This window comes from Embiotoca jacksoni, unplaced genomic scaffold (genome assembly GCF_022577435.1).
Source record: "Embiotoca jacksoni isolate LCO1_2020_lvr unplaced genomic scaffold, fEmbJac1.0.p SCAF_48, whole genome shotgun sequence".
NCBI lineage: Eukaryota > Metazoa > Chordata > Actinopteri > Embiotocidae > Embiotoca > Embiotoca jacksoni.
This window is the reverse complement of record NW_027185401.1, coordinates 553,349-572,474: the sequence shown is the minus strand read 5'-3', so window position 1 is coordinate 572,474 and position 19,126 is coordinate 553,349. Positions and strand designations below refer to the sequence as shown.

At 44.3% G+C, this 19,126-nt stretch overlaps 1 protein-coding gene and 6 non-coding genes across 7 annotated transcripts; 3 read left to right on the top strand and 4 right to left on the bottom strand.

The window, feature by feature from the left end:
* Positions 1-1,283: 1,283 nt before the first annotated feature.
* On the bottom strand, positions 1,284-10,359 carry LOC138210692 (double-stranded RNA-specific editase B2-like; the record flags this gene model as incomplete). Its single annotated transcript, XM_069169983.1, has 8 exons — positions 1,284-1,519; positions 2,389-2,573; positions 3,488-3,669; positions 3,959-4,112; positions 4,322-4,476; positions 5,429-5,597; positions 6,252-6,369; positions 9,598-10,359. Coding segments are annotated over 8 exons (1,896 nt in total), but the record flags the coding sequence as incomplete, so codon positions are not given.
* A 2,893-nt stretch (positions 10,360-13,252) lies between these two features.
* Positions 13,253-13,334, bottom strand: trnas-cga (transfer RNA serine (anticodon CGA)). Its single transcript has one exon. It is a non-coding gene; the product is annotated as a tRNA-Ser (tRNA).
* A 1,309-nt stretch (positions 13,335-14,643) lies between these two features.
* trnas-cga (transfer RNA serine (anticodon CGA)) lies at positions 14,644-14,725 on the bottom strand. The gene has a single exon. It is a non-coding gene; the product is annotated as a tRNA-Ser (tRNA).
* Positions 14,726-14,969: 244 nt separating this feature from the next.
* trnas-uga (transfer RNA serine (anticodon UGA)) lies at positions 14,970-15,051 on the bottom strand. The gene has a single exon. It is a non-coding gene; the product is annotated as a tRNA-Ser (tRNA).
* Positions 15,052-16,496: 1,445 nt separating this feature from the next.
* Positions 16,497-16,578, top strand: trnas-uga (transfer RNA serine (anticodon UGA)). Its single transcript has one exon. It is a non-coding gene; the product is annotated as a tRNA-Ser (tRNA).
* A 353-nt stretch (positions 16,579-16,931) lies between these two features.
* On the top strand, positions 16,932-17,013 carry trnas-uga (transfer RNA serine (anticodon UGA)). Its single transcript has one exon. It is a non-coding gene; the product is annotated as a tRNA-Ser (tRNA).
* A 1,602-nt stretch (positions 17,014-18,615) lies between these two features.
* On the top strand, positions 18,616-18,697 carry trnas-cga (transfer RNA serine (anticodon CGA)). Its single transcript has one exon. It is a non-coding gene; the product is annotated as a tRNA-Ser (tRNA).
* Positions 18,698-19,126: the final 429 nt, after the last annotated feature.

Here is a 19,126-nt window from a genome sequence, read left to right as displayed (position 1 = left end):
GTGACGTCGGAGATACAAACAGGAACGAGGCACCGACATCAGCGTTCAGTAGTTCTAATTATTCAGAAGACGTCAGCGTCAACACAAACAATTAACACAAATTAGATTTATTTCCAGTGATAAAAATAGTCATGACCAATATAGAGTACATACATTCTGCACAGCTAAAAATAAAAGTCTCATTACACACCAAGTGGCTTTCAGTAAAAGTTTTACATCTTATTTCCTCCAAAACCTTCTATAAACAAACACCTATAAATACAGGTAATAACATCTTTGGGATATTTGTAATTTAACTCATTAAAGAGATAAAAGGAAGAAATCTGGGTGGCAAAAAAATAGGACAAAACACATATTTCTTCACCCCCTGTGTACAGCACACAATCCACCACTAGGTGGCAGTGTGTCCTTGTTAGTCCTGAACACTCGCAGTACACGAGGGGGAAAAACTGATGAACATCAAGAACATCTTCTGTAAAGAACACAACAACTTTTAAAAAATGAACCTGTTCAAACGAGTGTTTACGGGGGACACGTGTCTACTCACACACCTACATTGTGGGGACTCGGCTCAAGGTTGACCGTTCGATTTCAAGGTCAAGTTTATAGAGTGTGTGTGTGTGTGTGTGTGTGTGTGTGTGTGTGTGTGTGTGTGTGTGTGGAGGTCGGTTAAGGTTCAGATAAGACTGAAGCGAGTTTTGTTTGGTGTGTTTGTTTTTGTTCTTTGTGAGGACCGACAGGTGCTTCAGACCTTACGAGGACACTTTTGAAAGATGCGGATATTTTGGACCGTTTTAACTTCTACAAATGGCTGAAGGTTAAAATGTAAGAGCTGCATGGATCATCACGAGGATGAAAACATAAATAAAACGAAAGAACGGGTGTTATCTGGTGCTATATTCACATCGTTCGTTAACGAATAAAAACAGGTGAAGCTTTTGAAATCGTTGAATTGATCGTATTCGGGGTCTAATTTGGATGTTTGTCGATCTTGAAACATTATTAGTGCTCAAATCCACATTTCCAACTCGCAGGCGTTTCTTTGCAAGCGGTTGATCAAACCTCATAAATAAGTTACCCAACAACGATATATTTCGCCGGTTAAACTGATAGAAAATGTGTTTTTCAGTGTTTCTCCAGTCAGCGAGCTACGAAGTTATAAAAGCTCAGAACTCCAGTTCAGCTTTTGCCGAAATACGATTGATGTTTTGCTTCTGTGCTCACTTGCATGATGATGAATTGTTTACTTGCATCTTCACCATGTTTCCAAAATCGAGCTGTTTTCTCACGCGAGCGAAACTGAAACGTTTCCTCGTACCGTGTTGGAAAAAAAACGTCCTTAAAACATTCAGCCTTCGAACTCTCCATTGTGAGCCAGCTCGGGAGGTTTCCTGCGCCACGTTCCCAGACCTGCAGCCTGCACGGCGCCGGCAAACTGCTGCACCGCCCTCTGGTAGCATCCGGCGGCCATCTTGGAAGCAGAATACGTTTCCGTGGCGACCGAAATCGAACCATGTAACTTGGGAAGGAAAGGCGGGGGGAGGGAGGGGGGGAGGAGCACAATTAAATACAAGTCTGGTCAATCAAATCAAACTTATAATTTCTCTAATCAGCCCACAAAGAGGCAAAATAATTCAAGAAAATTGAACGTTATTGTTCAGCTCAGTTACCAACGATGGAAAATGGCGTCAACATCGGAAAAAGCTCGATGTCAGACAGGTAAGTTAACATGTTCAAAAATAATGATCTCTATTATTATTATTGTCTAGTTTTGTCGTCCTCCTTTCGTGACTCGCCTCCCTTTCTTTTATTTCTTCTACGTCTTTTCTTTGCGATATTAAAAGCGGCTTTTTCCAACAATGACCCCGTAAATAATTACGAGACTCGTCTGCTGCCATCAAACTTTAAACCGAGGCCATTTGGTCCGATCCCGACACGCCACATGCATATTTTAATCTCGCAGAAGGAGTTTCGAAACCTTCTTTGAGGCTTCGTCACACGTGCGGTGGGTTTGGTCGCAGACTTCGAGGACTTATTTGCTCATTTACTGGCATATTTGAGCATTTCTGATCGTTTCACTCGCAGCCGACTTTCCAACCTGTGTTTTTAATACAAATTATAAAATTGCGTGTAAACATTTTGAGGGTTGGTTAAGACGCAGAAAAAATGATCACTTGGCCAAAAGGGAATTTTTTTGAAGCTCAATATCTCGATGATAAACCTCAACCAAAATAAACCAATTACATGCCGGTAAGTAATCTGTGATATCACGAGTTTAGAAGGAGGCCTTGGTAATCACATCCTCGGGAATTTTTCATGCAGCAGACATCCTCTCTGAGGCGTCTCCTCTTTTTTTTTTAAGATGAGTTTTCCAGCTCTCCGACCGACCTGCTGCTGCAGCCTCAGCCAGCGGGCGAACGCCGAGCGCCTGCAGAGCCGGGACGGCGTCCCCGAGTCCGTCCGCCTCCCCGTGGAGCTGCTGATCTCCTCCAGGCCGTCGTCGCCACGGCTCCAGTTCACGCTGACGTTGGGCGCCTTCCCCCCCGCCGGCCGAACCTCCCCGCTGCTCAGACCTGAAGGGGGAGGAGGGAAAAAGCATTTTTTGGGGGGAAATCTACGCAGATTATATGTGTATTAAACTACAGGTTTGTTTTATGTTAAAAAAAAAAAAAAAAATCCAAAATGTGCGTTATGAACGGACGTTACAAAGCCTCGAGTTCGGAATTTGGGCCGTGCGCCATCTTTGCGAGCAGGAAGTGACCATATTTGGACGAGCTGGGGGAGGAGCCAGCAGTGGATCTGACTGATCTGATTGAAAACCTGACGATACTACGTCCCGCCCACCGATAGCTGTAACCTGACTGCACCACAGGCCTGTCAATCAAACAGACACGCCCCCAAAAACAGGTCTTCTTGAATCTTCTTTTCTAATGAATGAGGGATTATTTTCAGATGGACCTCCAGAAAACTAATAAGAAGGAGTGACTTTAGCTAACAACACCGAGATAACTGATGGACACATTTTATTCACTTTGGATTTGATGAGAGAAGTTGAATGGGAGTCTATGGAGCCGGAGGCTTTTTGGAACCGACCTCTAGTGGCACTCGCTGGTATTGCAGCTTTAAGGCACTTCTTCATCGGCCTTATATTTCAGAGCCGGAAGCGACGAACACTTTTATATCCAGTCTACGGTCCACAATGAGCTGGCTACGGTGGACACGTCTGAAAACGTATTTTTAAATGCCCGTTCAGCACTTCTGTTGTCATGAGTTTGTATTTCTGTTTGTTTGAAACCCAGAATTTGAAAGTGGCCTTTTTTTTTTCACGCCAGACTTTTGTACTTTTCACATCAGGAAACGCTCACGTGGAACTAAAAACATTCGTGATGGTTCGGTTCCATTTAGCGTCCAAATGAGCCAATGAACACAATTTTCTTTATCGATTAATAAGTCAGGATCGTTGTTTCAGGGCTCCGTTTGGACGTACAGCCGAGCAGCAGCTGCTGTCGTCGGTAGGGGAAGGGCAGGTGCTGGACGGGCGCGAGGCGGCGCGCCACGGCTCTGCCCAGGTGACCCGTGTGGTTCAGCGTGCCCACCGTCAGGCTGTGCAGGTAAACCGGCGCCACCAGGTGAGACAGCAGCGCCCCCTGGAGGCCCACGACGCTCCACCTGTCGAGACAAAAAAACGCGATGAGAAGCTTTTTTAAAAGTTGGAATCCTTCATCGGGGTGTGGAAATAAAATCTACACGAGATCGAGAAGGAACTGAACGTCTGTTTTTCACTGTCAGACGTAAAAGAATTAAATCTAAAAAAAGCTATAAAAATAAACAAAATCTTATAGAAATGATACGATTAAATTTCCCCACAGCGAGAGACGACTTTTATATTACTTTTTATTAAAGTCTCCGAACTCTGACTTAACGAAGTACGAGGACGGTGTTTATCCATCAAACTCACTTTGCCATTTTGTCCGTGCAGGACATGGTGACGGGACGTTTACCCGGCGACACGCCGTCCCATTTCTGATTGGCTGTCCGTGCCGTGACGGGCAGCGTCCCCTCGCCTCCGTTCACCTTCACCCGGAGGTGGCAGTGAAACCTCCTGCTGGGATCTGTCACAAGGATAAAACAAATAATAATTTACAGAGGCGCCACGCTGCCGAGGAACATCACTTTAAAAAGCCTGATTCCAGATTTTCAGAATCAACGTCCAGGTTTCATACTTTTTCGTGGATTGAAACAGGTCTAGTTTCTGTTACTGGCAGAAATGTGCCTCCGTAGAATCACCACGATCACCATCATCTAAATGTGTTTGCCTCACATGCAGCTGTGGTCTCGTAGGGGCAGTTGAGTCGGGCGTCTCCGCACGGCGACGAGCTGACGAACATGTGGAAGAGGACACCGTCCCGCAGCCGGAAGCCGCCGCCGCTTTTATTTGGTACGAAGATCGACTCTTCCTCAACGTCAGCTGGTTTACTTCAAGGAAACAAACGAGAAAAATTCAACACGACAAACACCGCTGGAAATTATGTTGTTTTTTTACTTTGTCACATCGTCAAAAATTTTTGGTAATCCAGAGAAACTGATGTCTCAATTTATTAACGGCGCTTAAATAAAAAAAAAAAATTACGCCAGTTCCACCAAAAAACTAAACAAAATAATATTTACTGCCAAAAATCCTCCACGAAAAACTACAAAACACATTTTAATACCAAATTCTGACCACAATCTGGACTAAGTAACATTTGTTGAACCAAATTTTATGCTGCGAGACAAAATCACATGTTAGGCCAAAAAAAACACCTAGAAACAAGACAAATAAAGTCATTTTAGAATATTATCAACCTTTAAAGCAGACGAAACATTTCTAATGTCAATTTTCACAAAAACTGGATAAAACTATATATAAAACTATACTTTATTTAGTTTTTCTTAAAAAAGACAAAATGACATTTATGACAAAATCCATGCAAAAATTTGCCAAATTTACTTTTTTATGCCAAATTCCATCCACAATTTTAAGAACATTACATTTCTGACACCAAATTGCACGCTAAAACTTTACAAAACAATATTTGTTGAGGCTAAATTCAACTAAAAATTAACAAATTAATAGATATAATAGATATAATGGCAAAATCCACCTGAAAAACACCCAAAAAGGAGATCAAACATTTTTAATGACAAATTCCACAAAAAACAAGAACTGGGCAAAGTTTAAATTTTATGGTCAAATTCCCCCTTTAAACCAGTCAAAATGACATTTTTAAGGCAAAATCCTCCAAAAGAATTTGACCAAATTACTTTTGAATGCCAAATTTCATCCAAAACTTCGGCCAAGTACAACTCTTCCTGAAATCACCATGACAATTTATTTTTTATTTTTTATTTTTTTTATAACAACAGAGAAATCGACTCCTGATCGTACCAGAGCAGCAGCTCCAGCTGAGTGTACAGGAATCGAACCAGCGCCCTTCGACTGACGACTTCGGCGTGGCAGTCGCTGAGCGTGCCGTCGCGGTCGCTCCAATTATCCGAGTCCAGACACTTCGTCCCCGTCGCCAGAGACACGACTCGGGCGGACCGGAGGTCAAATCCTGAATAAAGAGGAAGAAATGTTGAGCGTGGAATTAAAAAAAAATAATAATAATCATGAAATTTACAGAAACAATAAGTCTCATTTCAGATCCGAAGCGACTCGTTGAGCGAATGATTGACTCCGATGGAACGAGACATTCGACACAATGCGGCCGAGACGAGACGCCTCGTTTGACCCTCGTCCTCGGCGACGTTAACCGGCGGAGACGGGCTCATGAAAAGTGTATGATTGAACCTCCGACGCCTCAAAGATGTCGGCTCCCCTCTCTGGATCTGAACAGAGTAATCTGAGGCGTTCCTTTCCATCACCGACTACATCAAGACGGACTTGGATAGTGGAAGAAGAGCGAAACAAACCGTTTTAATCCAAATCTAAAGGACACGACGAGGATTCAAAATCTTCTGTTTCGATATTTATGACGATATGACTGAGCAATGTTTCGTCTTTTGAGATGGTCGCTGCGTTGGGCTGGAGGTTCGAGGGACATTAGTTCTTTCCTTGACTTGTCTGGATTTGAAATATTTTCATTTGATGTTGTTTTACTTGCCTTTGATTTTTTTTGGGGTCGTTTTCGAACACGTTCATTCCAGCGTGTGATTCCCTCTCTGTGTCTGACCTCATCTTCTTACATCCGAGTTGCGACGCCACTCACCTGCGGTCATTACGATCCCCGCCAGCACCTTGTGACGGGCGTGCGAGGCGGAGAAGCAGCCGTCTGTCAGCTCGGCGTGTTTCTCTCTCACCAAGTGGAAGATCGATTCTGCGAAGAACTGCAGACGGAAAAAGTGGTAGAGACAAACATTTGAGGTCAATTAGAGGGATGTTGGCTTTAAAGAAACTTTGTGCAAACGTTGTTTAACCGAGCAGCGACGTCACCCGTTGGTTTGTGAACGGCCGTTATGAAGAATTTAAGAAGATTTCTGGCCGTCGTCATCTTTGTAGTTCAGTGCGGCTTGAACCAGGAAGTGACCATATTTGGACAAGCTGGGGGGGAGGAGCCAGCGATGGATCTGACCGATCTGATTGGAAACCTGACTGCACCACAGGCCTGTCAATCAAACAGACACGCCCCCAAAAACAGGTCTTCTTGAATCTTCTTTTCTAATGAATGAGGGATTATTTTCAGATGGACCTCCAGAAAACTAAGAAGAAGGAGTGACTTTAGCTAACAACACCGAGATAACTGATGGACACATTTTATTCACTTTGGATTTGATGAGAGAAGTTGAATGGGAGTCTATGGAGCCGGAGGCTTTTTGGAGCCGACCTCTAGTGGCACCGGGTGGTATTGCAGCTTAAGGCTTTTTATATACAGTCGATGGTGTGAACTCTCAACAATGACCACTAGGGGGCGAAAAGAAATTTAAATGGTTTACAGCAACAAACTCCTGAATTAAACCCGTTTGCAGCTTTCTATAACGAGTCCGGGGTGCATACATAAAAACTGAGCTGCCACATGGAGAACATTAAAATAAATTAAAACATTGTCGTAAACTATTTTAGACCCTAACCATGCACCTTTACAAACACAAAGGTTGTTTGTTTGTTTTTTAACCTGGAAGACGACCCACAGGTGTCCTGGTCTTGTTTTTTTTTCGTATGTCCCTCCCCCTCCACCCTCCTGTCTCTGCAAGCCACGCCCACCTCACCTGCTCCCAGGTGCCCCAGCTGCAGCCACTTTGTAAGTAGCCCCTCTGGTAATTTAAACGCTTGTTGTTTGCCAAGTGACACACGTGTCCCTGATGTTTTGTGTTCACTTCCCTCCCCGTCTGTTTTCTGTTTCTTTGGATTCTGCAGCCGGTAAGTGAAGCTCTCTTTTTTTGTTTTTTTGTTTTGAGTGTTTCGGCACAAAAATCTCTGGGGTGGTGAAGGATAACGACTCGGGTTGGAGCGTGTCGGGCTTTTTAAAAATTACATCTTATGCAACCTCCATCGTCGTGGCAACAGTGAACGCAGCTTTAAACAACAAGAAACAAGAAAGAAAAAAAAATGACGTTGACGTCGTCTGAACCGCGTCACTTCACCACAACAAAGGATCCGAATACTTTTCCACCGGCATCGTTACCATGGTACCCGCATGTCATTTTAACTTAACTTTTCAATTTCATGTGAGGTCCGAGGTCGTAATACTGCCAGATTAGCTGCGGAAGAAAGTTGCTGTGCATTGTATAATAAAACCAAGTGGATATTTGCGACCAGCGTAAAAAACTTTTCAGGAGCAGCTTTCCAAAAAAAAAAAAAAAAAAAAAGCGACATATTTGCGAACCGCCTGAGTTTGGGCTCCGTGTCGTACGAACCGGCGGTCACGAAAACACATCAATCACAGGTGCTGATGTTGCTTAAAAAAGACGCAACTCGTCTCGCCGCTTCTCTCCGTTTGTACAAACCACAACCGTCTACAAACTTTTTCACATGTCGAAGAATTTAAACGTTTCACTTCACGCGTCAAACCCAAACTCATTTAGAAATATCACCCCGCCGTCATTTCAAGGCCTAAAACTGTCGATCGCCTTTTAAAACGTCTCGTCTGTTCTTTAGAGCTCGTTTCTGTCAATCAGAAAATATGTTTTTCCCTCTTTTTTTTGGGGGGGGGGGCGTTAAACTCGTCGTTTTCCGGATGACAGTCGGCACAAGGTCGTGTGTAATGAGTGTGTTAAACAATTATCCGTCAGATTATTAGGCTCTTCACAAACCGCCTCGCCCCCCCACCTCTCCGCCGCCTCGCTCGGCTGCCGCGCCTCCTCCGTCTCTAATGCGCCGTAATAATGTTCATCAATGCGTTGCGCCGCCTGACAGACAGTCGGAGGAACGGAGGGACGGTTGGCGCCAAACGGGAAGTCGGTGGGAAGCTTCTGCAAATTGTTCACTCAGCTTTTGGTGTGAAATCACTTTTCGGAGCATCGAAAAAGAATTTCGAGCTGAATGTTAAAACCGCTCGTCATCGGACTCTCGACAAAATCTCCCTCAGGCGTTCACCAGAAGTGTCTAAACGTGTTTCTCCTATTATTATTATTATTTTTTGTGCATATTTGAGCCACGGTGTGATGCAGAAGGTTTCAAGTCGTCTCTCTTGACGCCGGGAGGCGAATCTTCCTCGTGTTCATAAAGCACGACGCCGGGAACGATGCCTCGGAGGCTCCGAGACATAATGAAGTTGTTTAGATGCCACAGACGAGCGTGCGGGACGCCATCCGGCCGCCGGGCCCGAGGACACGACGGCCGTTGCCGATGTGCGGCGCGCTCATTCGTCCCGGCGGTTTGGACGACCGAGGGGAAAAATTCAGTTTGAAGCCGGTGTGGTGTTTCCACATTGTCCTGTAAAATGCTGATGAAAAATGTGTCCACAGTGTGGAGGAAAAAAAACACCCAGATTCTTATCATGATGTCTTCTAGTCTGATCTGGGGATTTCTTTTTAAAAATACATTTTAAGGCTCAAGATTTGTCTTTGAATAATGTATTAGAATCTTCTAGAAGTCTGCAGCTGTTCATTCAGCCTCTGTTGCCGTCATCAGCGAATGGATTTAAAACTAGAACCTGCAACCGGCCGTGACGTCGCTCGTCGGTTTGTTGAACGGCCGGTACGAAGCCTCGAGTTCGTAATTCGTCCGGCGCCATCTTTGTAATTCGGATCGGTTTGGAGCCGGTTGCAACCGTATTTGGGCCAGCTGGGCGGGGGGGGGGAACCTGACTGCACCACAGGCCTGTCAATCAAACAGACACGCCCCCAAAAACAGGTCTTCTTGAATCTTCTTTTCTAATGAATGAGGGATTATTTTCAGATGGACCTCCAGAAAACTAATAAGAAGGAGTGACTTTATATGAAACAAGTTGAATGGGAGTCTATGGAGGCTTTTTGGAGCCGACCTCTAGTGGCACACGGTGGTATTGCAAGGACCTTCCGCATAGGCCTCATTTTCATATACAGTCTACACTCTGGATGCTGATTTCAAGCACTGTAAGGAAAGGAGAATAGTGTTGGACAATAATTCGTACTCACCTGAGGTAGCTGATTTCTGGCCCGGCTGCCCCGGAGGACCTTCCTGTCTGGTCCCAGACTCACGTTGTAGAGCGACTGCAGGGCGGCGGCCGCTGCCTGGGCCTTGGCCAGTCTTTTACTGTGGCCGCACCCTTCGAACACCCGTCCCTCCAACTTCACCACCATCACGAAACTCCTCGTCGGCCTGCCGTGAACTCGCTCCGTCAGGCAGGTGTACCTGAGTCCCGGGCGGAGCTCGTTGAGCAGCGCCACCGGACTCAGGCGCTCCAGCAACGAGCCGCTGACGGAAACCAAGTCCAGAGTGAGTCGAAGAAGCCGTCTGTGGTTGTAAACGCTGGAGAAGACCTCCTTCTTCGCCGCGCTGCAGCGCAGGAGGTCGCAGTTTTCAAGTAGCGACGGCTCAAACTCTTCGAGGAGCGGGATGTCCGGCTTGTCCGCCGTGAAGTCGACGGGCGCGCCGGCGAAGTCGCCTATGGCGGCGTGAGCCTGCGAGGCGTTCGGGAACTGGACGAACGAGCGCAGCGCCCGCTCTGCGGCCCTCATCTTCGCCTGCTTTTTCGTAGGTCCTCTGCCCTCGAAGTGGAAACCGTTTACCTCCACGCCGACGGCGAACACGGGAGCGTGCAGCGGTCCCGTCGTGGACACGATCTCGTACCGCAGGCCGGGTCGCAACTCGTTCAGCTGCACCACCGCGTTCTTCTGGGTCACGGCCCACGCCGCTCGTTTATAAGTCGGGTGGCTTCGGGAGGGCAGCCGGTCTTTTCCCTCCGCCAGCGGCTGCTTCCTCTTCAGAGCTCTCGGCCCGTGTTTGAGGAAAGTCGTGCAGAAAGTGGACGGATGATCCTTTGGTAGAAGGTCGGGTTCCACCTGGCTTTTGTCAGCCCGGTTCTCTTTCACCTCCAAACTGCTGCTGCCTGTTGAGATGAAAAATCAAAACAGAATATGAGTTTCTTACAGGATTTTTAGTTTTTTGTTGAGTAAACGTATTTTGAGGGTCTGTTAATGGATCAAATGTTTGGACCGTTCGCTCGGGGCCCCGAAGTCAGGAAGTCCTCAGCCTGGATGATTTCTCTAAGTGGGCAAAACTACATGAAAAAGGAGTTTTTTAGATATGATGCTAGGTCTACATTAGAGTCTGGAGTCACATCAAATGCTATTATCAGCATGCTAACATACCCAGAGTTATAATGGCAAACATGCTAACTGTACGCTGGTGTGTTTAGTTTAGCTTGTTAGCATGCTAACTTTGCTAAATATCACTAAACACAAAGTTCAGCAAAACCTGATGAGAATCATTCGTTCACGGACTACGAAGTTCTTTTTTTTTTTTTTTTTCAGTGGATGATCATTTAATATAAAATTTTAATTTTTCTTCATAAATTTATGATGCGTATGATGAAAATGTTTGATGTACCAGCAGCCTCCTCTTCTGAATTTCCATTCCCCGCACTACGGTACCCGCCCGCTGGCTTGCTAAACCGTTAGCCCACCGTGGCCATTTGCTACAGAAAGTTAGAGATGAAGGCAGCTTTAGGTTTTTCGTCGGCAGGGGAGTTCAAAAAAAAAATCCTTAAACTTGGTGCACGATGATGAAAAGTGGGGAACTGCGCAAAACTTCATGGCAAACCGTCAGTAGTTACATCTTTAAAACTTCGACCGACAAGTCGTGAGCGAGGAAAAGTCAGCGGGGTCACCGCGAATTGGATTCTCACAAAAACTTCATGACAATCGACCAAATAGTTGTTGAAATATTTCCGTCTGTATCGAGGAGGCCGACCGACCGACCGACCGGCCGACCGGCCGACGTTCGGAAGCTGCTCGTGTCGGCTGAAAATATCGTTTGTGGTTCGTCTGTTTCGTAAAGCAGCCGAGTAAATGAAATAATGAAAATGAGATTGTGTTCAGTGAAAAGGAGGAAAAAAAGATTTACTTGAATGGTCTGATGAGGCTCCGGTATCCCAGCGTTTTATGGGACAGACGAGGTTCGATGCCGCTTCGCTCCATCCTGAAAAAAACAATGAAATCAGTGTTGTTGTTGTTGTTGTTGTTGTTTAGCGTGGCGTCTTACATACATCACGAGTGGAAATGTACAAAATGTTGCTGCCGTCTACTTCCTCTCATCTCTGTTTGTTCAATGAGCTCAATTGCGGCTGCGATTCTTCGGTGTTCAGCTATTTATATTCAACCCCGAACCATCGAGGTAATGAAATGGACCGAGGTTGGGCACCTTCGTGGCGACCGTGCACGACTAATGCGCGAGGCCGGGGGAGGCCATTAGAGCTCGCACCGAACGAACACGACAGAAAACAAACAGAAAAGGCGGCTCGGGGTCGGCCGGCGTAATTGAAAGGACGTCGGCGATAAAGACCGAGGCTTTCAAAGGACGAGAGGCGTCGAAGGGTTTAAGCTGAATGAGAAGCTTTGTCTCGTTAAACCCGCTCACACCGATTTCTGTACAATCGGTTTTGTTGGAAGATTTGGTGCGAGGTTCGAAATGCCCGTAAAAAAAAAATCAGCATCTTTGGTCTGAATCAAACACAAACAAGAAAGAGGAAATTTTGTACAAAAAAACTAAAAAAAAGACTTGATTTTACTTCCGATCGTTTGCATTCGGCCTCATTTTTAATTTTTTTTTATTTTTTAATGTGCCGACCTTTCCTCCCTCGCTGCAGCTTCTAATTTTTTAATTTGTCTTCAGGAAACAAACCCCAGGTAACCCCCCCCCCCCCCCACACACACACACACACCACCACCACCACCCGCACCCCCCCACGCCCCCGAACCACCAACCCCATTTATTCCCATTTAGATTTTATCTGGCGCCCTGCCACCGTTTAAGAGCTTTTCGTTTAGCGGCGCTCGTTTAGTCGAATTCATCCCGCACACACGGACACAAACAGAAATATGAGCTGCCTTGGCAAATGCATTGTTTCTAAAATATGAATGCCTTCCTGCTAAAAGTATAAACAAAATGGATCGACATTGAAGTAATGTGCCATTTTAAAGACATTTCATCATTCACTTTTAAGGTATATGTGGCTGTGCATACATTTTTCCGTCACTTTGGAACAGAATAACTTTTAAGCAACCTCAAATTAAAAGTTTTTTGAATAAGAAAGTGAACGTTGAGGAGTCTGAAAAAGGTCTTCTAAGTTGTGTCTACCACTGCATGGCGTTGCGTTTTTGCCTCCATTTGTCATTAAAAAGCATAATTTGAATCTACAAGAGGGAAATGTCCAAATTGTAAAACAGATGAACACATTTTGATGGAAAAATCAAGTTGATTCTACGACTTGGCCATAAGTCTTTGTTTTTGCTTTTTCTGACAGTGTTTAGGAAAAGATTCCTTGTGGTGGCGTATTGCGTTTTTTGTTTTTTTTGCTAAAGTACAACACAAAGTGTTGGTCGAGGTGAATCACGTGGCTGTGAGCATAATTTGATTGTAGTCTAAATGAGGGAAACCTGACGATGAAACTGCCCAAACTGTAAGACAGGTGACCAAAGTTTGATCAAGAGACCAGTCAGCGTAAATTCTACGACTCGGCCATCACAACTCTTTGCATACAGGTTTGTCAGCCGTTAGCAGATCAGGATGTCGATCCTGCCGCAGCTAAAAGAAACTGCTTTCTGCCAGCGGCACTAAAGACACGTTGACCGCTGTGAGTAGGGTTCGAACCTACGCGGGGAAACCCCATTGGATTTCGAGTCCAACGCCTTAACCTCTCGGCCATCACAGCTTCTTCTGCCCTCTGCTTTTGTAGCAAATTGGAAAAAAATCAACTTCAGGCAACCTCAACCTTTTTTTTTTTTTTGCATTTGTTTGCCTTTATTAGATGGAAACAGTGAAGTCCAGACAGGAAATCAGGGGAAGAGAGAGCCGGTGACACACCATGTGAAAAATAATACATAAATCATGCGAGCTAATTACTAATAAAAACTGTCATCGTGAAAATTCAACTGAAAGTCATTACAAATTCGTGATATTATTATCGAAGCTTGATTGTTGATTGTTGATTTTTTTCGGACTTCTCGTGGGTCGTTTTTACTGCCTGTTTACCCCCCTCCCTCCCCCCTCCACCGGTCACTGCTGATTCTGGAGAGCACTGCGATGCAAAACTAAAAGTCGTTAGAATAATGAAGAGTGCAGATTAAACTTCTTCTGCATTAACCTTGCACCTTGCAGTGATATTAGGCGTGTGGTGGGCTGATACGAGCGTGAGCTGTGAGATGAGGATGTGAACGTAATGATGTGAGTCCTGCAGCTTCTGAAGGCAGGTGGAGGTGTTTTAATGACCTGCATCATCACAGCTAATGGGGCTATTTATTGTAGACCCAAAAAATACAAAATAAAAATAAAAAAGGATAACAGTTTGTCTTTGCGTTACATCCGCCGAGCTCATTTGTTCCCCACACTTTCCGTTGTTTATAGGTTTTCCTTCATCTCTCATTCGATTTCCCCCCGCTTGTACATGCACGATCTCACTTGAGTAGCACTTCATTAACTCCCATTCACTCGTGAATTGAAGTATTAGACTTGGCACCCGGTTTAAGTAGAGGTTAACCATGGTTGCAACATGACAAATTATTTGCCTAATCTACCAGTAACCCCAGTAATCGGAGGTGCAATTTGTGCAGCATTTTGGAAATGCATCTGTTTTCCAACGCAGTTGGGTTACATTTGGTTTCAAAAGTGTAAAAGCACTCTTCAGATTAGTGGGGGAAAAAATGGAGGCGGTGGTGTGGACGTTTGGCTGGTGGTGCATTCAGGTGCTCCTCGTCCTCGTTAATTATGTTGGAAAAATTCTAAATCAACCGGAAATTTGTGAAAAAGTGTTGGTCCAAGCAGCCAACCAGTGACCTCAACATTCAGGTCCGTCATTGGAAATTTGTTGGCGACAACTAAATCATGTCAATATCTTTTGTGTAGTCGGAGACCAGTATTGGTTTATATTCAGATGGTCTCCTCAAAGACTTTTTTTTTTTATAGATCAAGATGTCTTCATTTAGAGAAAGAGTTCCCTGTCTGTAACATTAAAGACATTTAATCGCTGTGAGTAGGATTTGAACCTACGCGGGGAAACCCCATTGGATTTCGAGTCCAACACCTTAACCACTCGGCCATCACAGCAATGAGAGTTGCTCGTCATGTGCTGTCAGCTTCGGTGTTGGAAAGCCAGCGTAGCTGCGCGCACGTGGTTGCCACAACAACCCGTGCAGCTATTGGTGATGTCTGGAAAACTAACGACTAACCTAAAAGATCTGATCTGAGAATAAAGTCTGAGTGGAGCCGATTTGAAGTTATTTACGCTCAGAAAGTTCCTCGCGATGATTGCGACGTCTGCAAGGTGTTGCCATCGGCAACAAAGCTGAATCGCTGTGAGCAGGATTTGAACCTACGCGGGGAAACCCCATTGGATTTCAAGTCCAACGCCTTAACCACTCAGCCATCACAGCTACACAAAGGAAGTTCGAGAGTCTGAAAAAAATTGAAAATTAATCCTTTTATCGGATTTTAAGAAGATTTGCGACAGCAGCCTTTGTGCTGAATCTCATTTCCCAACAAGAATGTAACTTATGTTCTGAGTGAGTCTTTAACTGTTGCTTACTGGAGGCAGACCATGAATGGAGCTCAATGAGCAGCCTGATTTATTGACCTTGATGGCGTATGAATCCAATCGGGTGTCACCATTTTCTCAGGACTTTGATTTTCATTCTCCAAAAAATCTAAACAGGAATCGACACAATTTCGCCATCACAAGCTTCTTCTCTGAGCTTTCGTCTTTATAATTTTAGCCTTTTTTTTTTTGTAAACGCATCAGTGACTGCAGAAAATGCAATAAAACTGCTGTTTTAAGGAGTTACTTAGAGACAAAAGACGACAATTTACTGGAGGAGAGCAGAGATGAGAAGAGGAAGGTGGCTTCATCTTCCTCAGTGCTTGTGTTTATTAAACCTTAGAAGTGAAGTTTCTCCATCCAGCCGCTGTTAATGAACCTTATTTAATAGAATAATGAAATTAGGCATGGCGGGGGGCGGGGGGGGGGGGGCTGTCCGATGTGTGTGTGCGGTCCGACAGCCGTGGATAATCTCATTTGCTAAGCATAATTAATGGCAAGTGGTTTCATTTACTTGTAATGTGGACTGTCTTTCCTCAAGGGCAAAGAAATATGGAAACTTTCTGGATTCATTTCTCTTTCCGACCGCCTCGGTGTTAGTAACCATGTTTGTAACCGTAGATGTTTGGTTTTATTATTTGCTCATTAGATTTGATTCCCTGCTCCTTTTACATCAGTTAGATTTAACGGTTTTTAAAATGAGTCCCAACACAAAAGAGCTTCTACCCGGAAAAGTTGTGTTGCTTTGAAATCTGGTCAAGAAAAAAGAAAGCCTTATTATCCTCATTATCCCGCTTCAAACAAAGTGCTCGTTGGATCATACGAGAGCTCGTTCCCTCCGTGTGTTCACATCATATCGCAGTTTATCGTAATTAAAAGTTTCTGCATGAAGCGGGGGAACTTTTCTTTTTGGGAAAAGCTTTGATATATCCAACTGGGCGCTTAATAACACGAATAATGGGAGAGTCGCAGCATTTGAGACTTGGAAGTCGATAACATCTAAATCTTTCCCATCTTTACCATTTCGGACAGATGTTTCAGAGAGATTTGACGCCGGCTTCCATTTGAAAAAGTGGCCATTTTGAGAGTAAATTCTTTGGGATTCCTTAAATTGAATACGTATTGGATTGTCTAATAATGTCTTAGCCATCCCTTTTTCTCATGTTGATATCAGCCAGCAGTTTTCCAAATGTTTGAAGGTCAAAAAAGAGGCAACGTTTTAACTTAACAATCATTATCCTCACTGTTTCTTTTGTTTTAAGATTTAAGAGTTTCTTTCCAGCAGCTGTGATGACCGAGTGGTTAAGGTGTTGGACTTGAAATCCAATGGGGTTTCCCCGCGCAGGTTCGAACCCTGCTCACAGCGAGTTTGAGTCTTTAATGCTTAACACAGATAAATAACTAACAGTGTTGCAAATGAAAGTGCTTGACTTTCTTGAAGACCTCTCAAGGTCACACGTGAGACCCGGCCAGCCATCCATCCTGTGAGTCGTTAGGTATCAATAGTCATAGTGGGAGTTGGTTTTGGGACACCCGGCAATCATCTGAGCTGCTAGGGTCTTGGTGTAAATGCTTCTTTACCTTCTTATCTGAGGAATTCAATCCACCTTTTCACACCTTCACTCACATTTCATTGACCTGCTCTCTTTCCCCATATTTCCTGTCTGGCTGTCTGCATTGGATTTTCAAAGTTTTTGCCTTTGAAAATGGAAAGAAAGAGCTGTGATGGCCGAGAGGTTAAGGCGTTGGATTTGAAATCCAATGGGGTTTCCCCGCGCAGGTTCGAACCCTGCTCACAGCGTCTGCAACTTGTTTCTTGAGCTATTCCAAGTCTGAGTGTGGTGGACTTTGTGGCTGTTAACCTCCGGAGGCTTTGAAAACACTTTGAGAATCTCTAAGGACATGTTCAAGGCCTGCAAAACCACTAACCAGCCAATGTTTACTTGTTCTCTTTCCCCACAATTCCTATCTGTCTACTTTCACCTTCTGTTTGCATCGTTAACACTTTGAGGAGGCCACGTTTAAGGCCCGTCACAATCATCATGGTCTGAATGGGTTTTGATTGTCGACCCATCAGTCCATCGTTAAAGTCCTGTTTGACTTGAAATCCAGTCGGGATTCAATGTGGAAAAACCTCGCTTCAAGTGTTACATCCAAAGGCAGCTGGACTTGCTAGAATTATTTAAAGATGTTGTAACTCTTTATTTTTTACTGAGTGGAGTGGACTCCCTGGTTTTTGACCTTTTTGGAGGCTCATTAACACCTTGACAGTCGTTGAGGTCACACCTGAGACCTGTTACGGTCACCAACATCATGGTGTCAATGGGTTTTAACTCCATGTCCCATCTGGCCATAAGGGGAGACATTGGGATCCTGGTCGTTTATCTCTTTCCACACATTTCCTTCCATCCTTCCATTCATTCACTCATTCATTCATTTATTTTCTATCGCATAACTGGAAAGTTCGCCAAGTCCTCCCGGTTGGATGTGAATCCCGTCAGGTAAGAAACCATCTCCCCATTAAAAAAAAATTTTCCGATCTGGAAGCTCGTCGTCAACATGCACTTGTGATATCAATCGTATTAAGTAATATTGATTCAAATATTTCAGACAATTGCACACTGCACTCTGAAAGTATGCTAATAGCAGAGTGAGAGTTAAAGTGTTTGCTACTTTAGATTTAAATTTGACATCCAAACTGACTGGCTTTTATTATAAACTGTATTTAAATGAGGCATTCGCGATTTTCTCCTTCAATAAAAACTGCTTAAGATTAGTTTTGATTGTGTTTTACATCTTTCTGAGACTGAGTCTCTGAACGATGGATTGGATTTTCCACAAAAAAGAATCTCCTTAAAATCCTGTTGATGATCATTTCGGAGTCAATCTAAGGGATGCGAGGAAAGCCTGAAACATGACCTACTTCCTTCCTCGTTACAAGATGCACTGAAGTAAAAAAAAAAGTTGACTGCTTTTGAGCTCACAAAATGTATTTTTTGGTTTCCTAATTAAATATAAAATTGAAAATCCTCTTTTTTTAATCTTTCATCTGTGAAACTGTGTGCTCTGATACTGCCATACGTCGAGCTTTGATCAGCTCTCTGTTGGTGTGTGTGGGCAGGTTGAGAGAGCAAACTGCTGACAGTGCGTTTAAATGAGCCTATCGATCAAAGAAAGCACGATTTTAACAGAGCTACGTAAACCCTGTTGAGAAAAATCCTTCACGCTAGACTTTAGGAAAGTGTGATCTCGCTTATTCCAAAACACGTGCATCCATCTACAGGCTGATTGAGGCGGGAGAGTGGAGTGATGATTGAACAAGAAAATGCTTTTGTTTGCCAGCGAGGCCTTTCTTATCCTTCCAAACATGGACTGATTCACATCAGGAAGCACATCTGGAGCAGCTGTGATGGCCGAGTTGTTAAGGCGCTGGACTCGAAATCCAATGGGGAGTCCCCGCGTAGCTTCAAACCCTACTCACAGCGTTCAAAGGCCAATCAATGTCTTTACAGGTACTGACAGGAAACCCTTTAAAAGTTTCCAATCCTGCTCACACCGGATACAAGATTATTTGGTGTTGTTTATTCTAAGGACGTAGTATGAGTATATAAGTAGGCTTATGAACATAAGCTGAGATGGCCGATTGGTTGAATTTCAGCGTAGCTAAATCTGTCTCTTACGGAGATACGATGTTAATAGTTTATAGTGATATGTGGTAAAATCAAGACTAGTCGTGGTGTGGAGACTAGGTGTGGAAATGGACGCAGAACTACATGCAAAGGGTAACGATGATTTAAATCTGATGCAAATTCAAAGCGTATTGTCTCTGCAGCTCTTCGTCACACGGACGAGACGCTGACATTGCTGGAAAGCTGAGGTCGTTTCATTGGCTATACGCTGCATCTCTCTGTGAT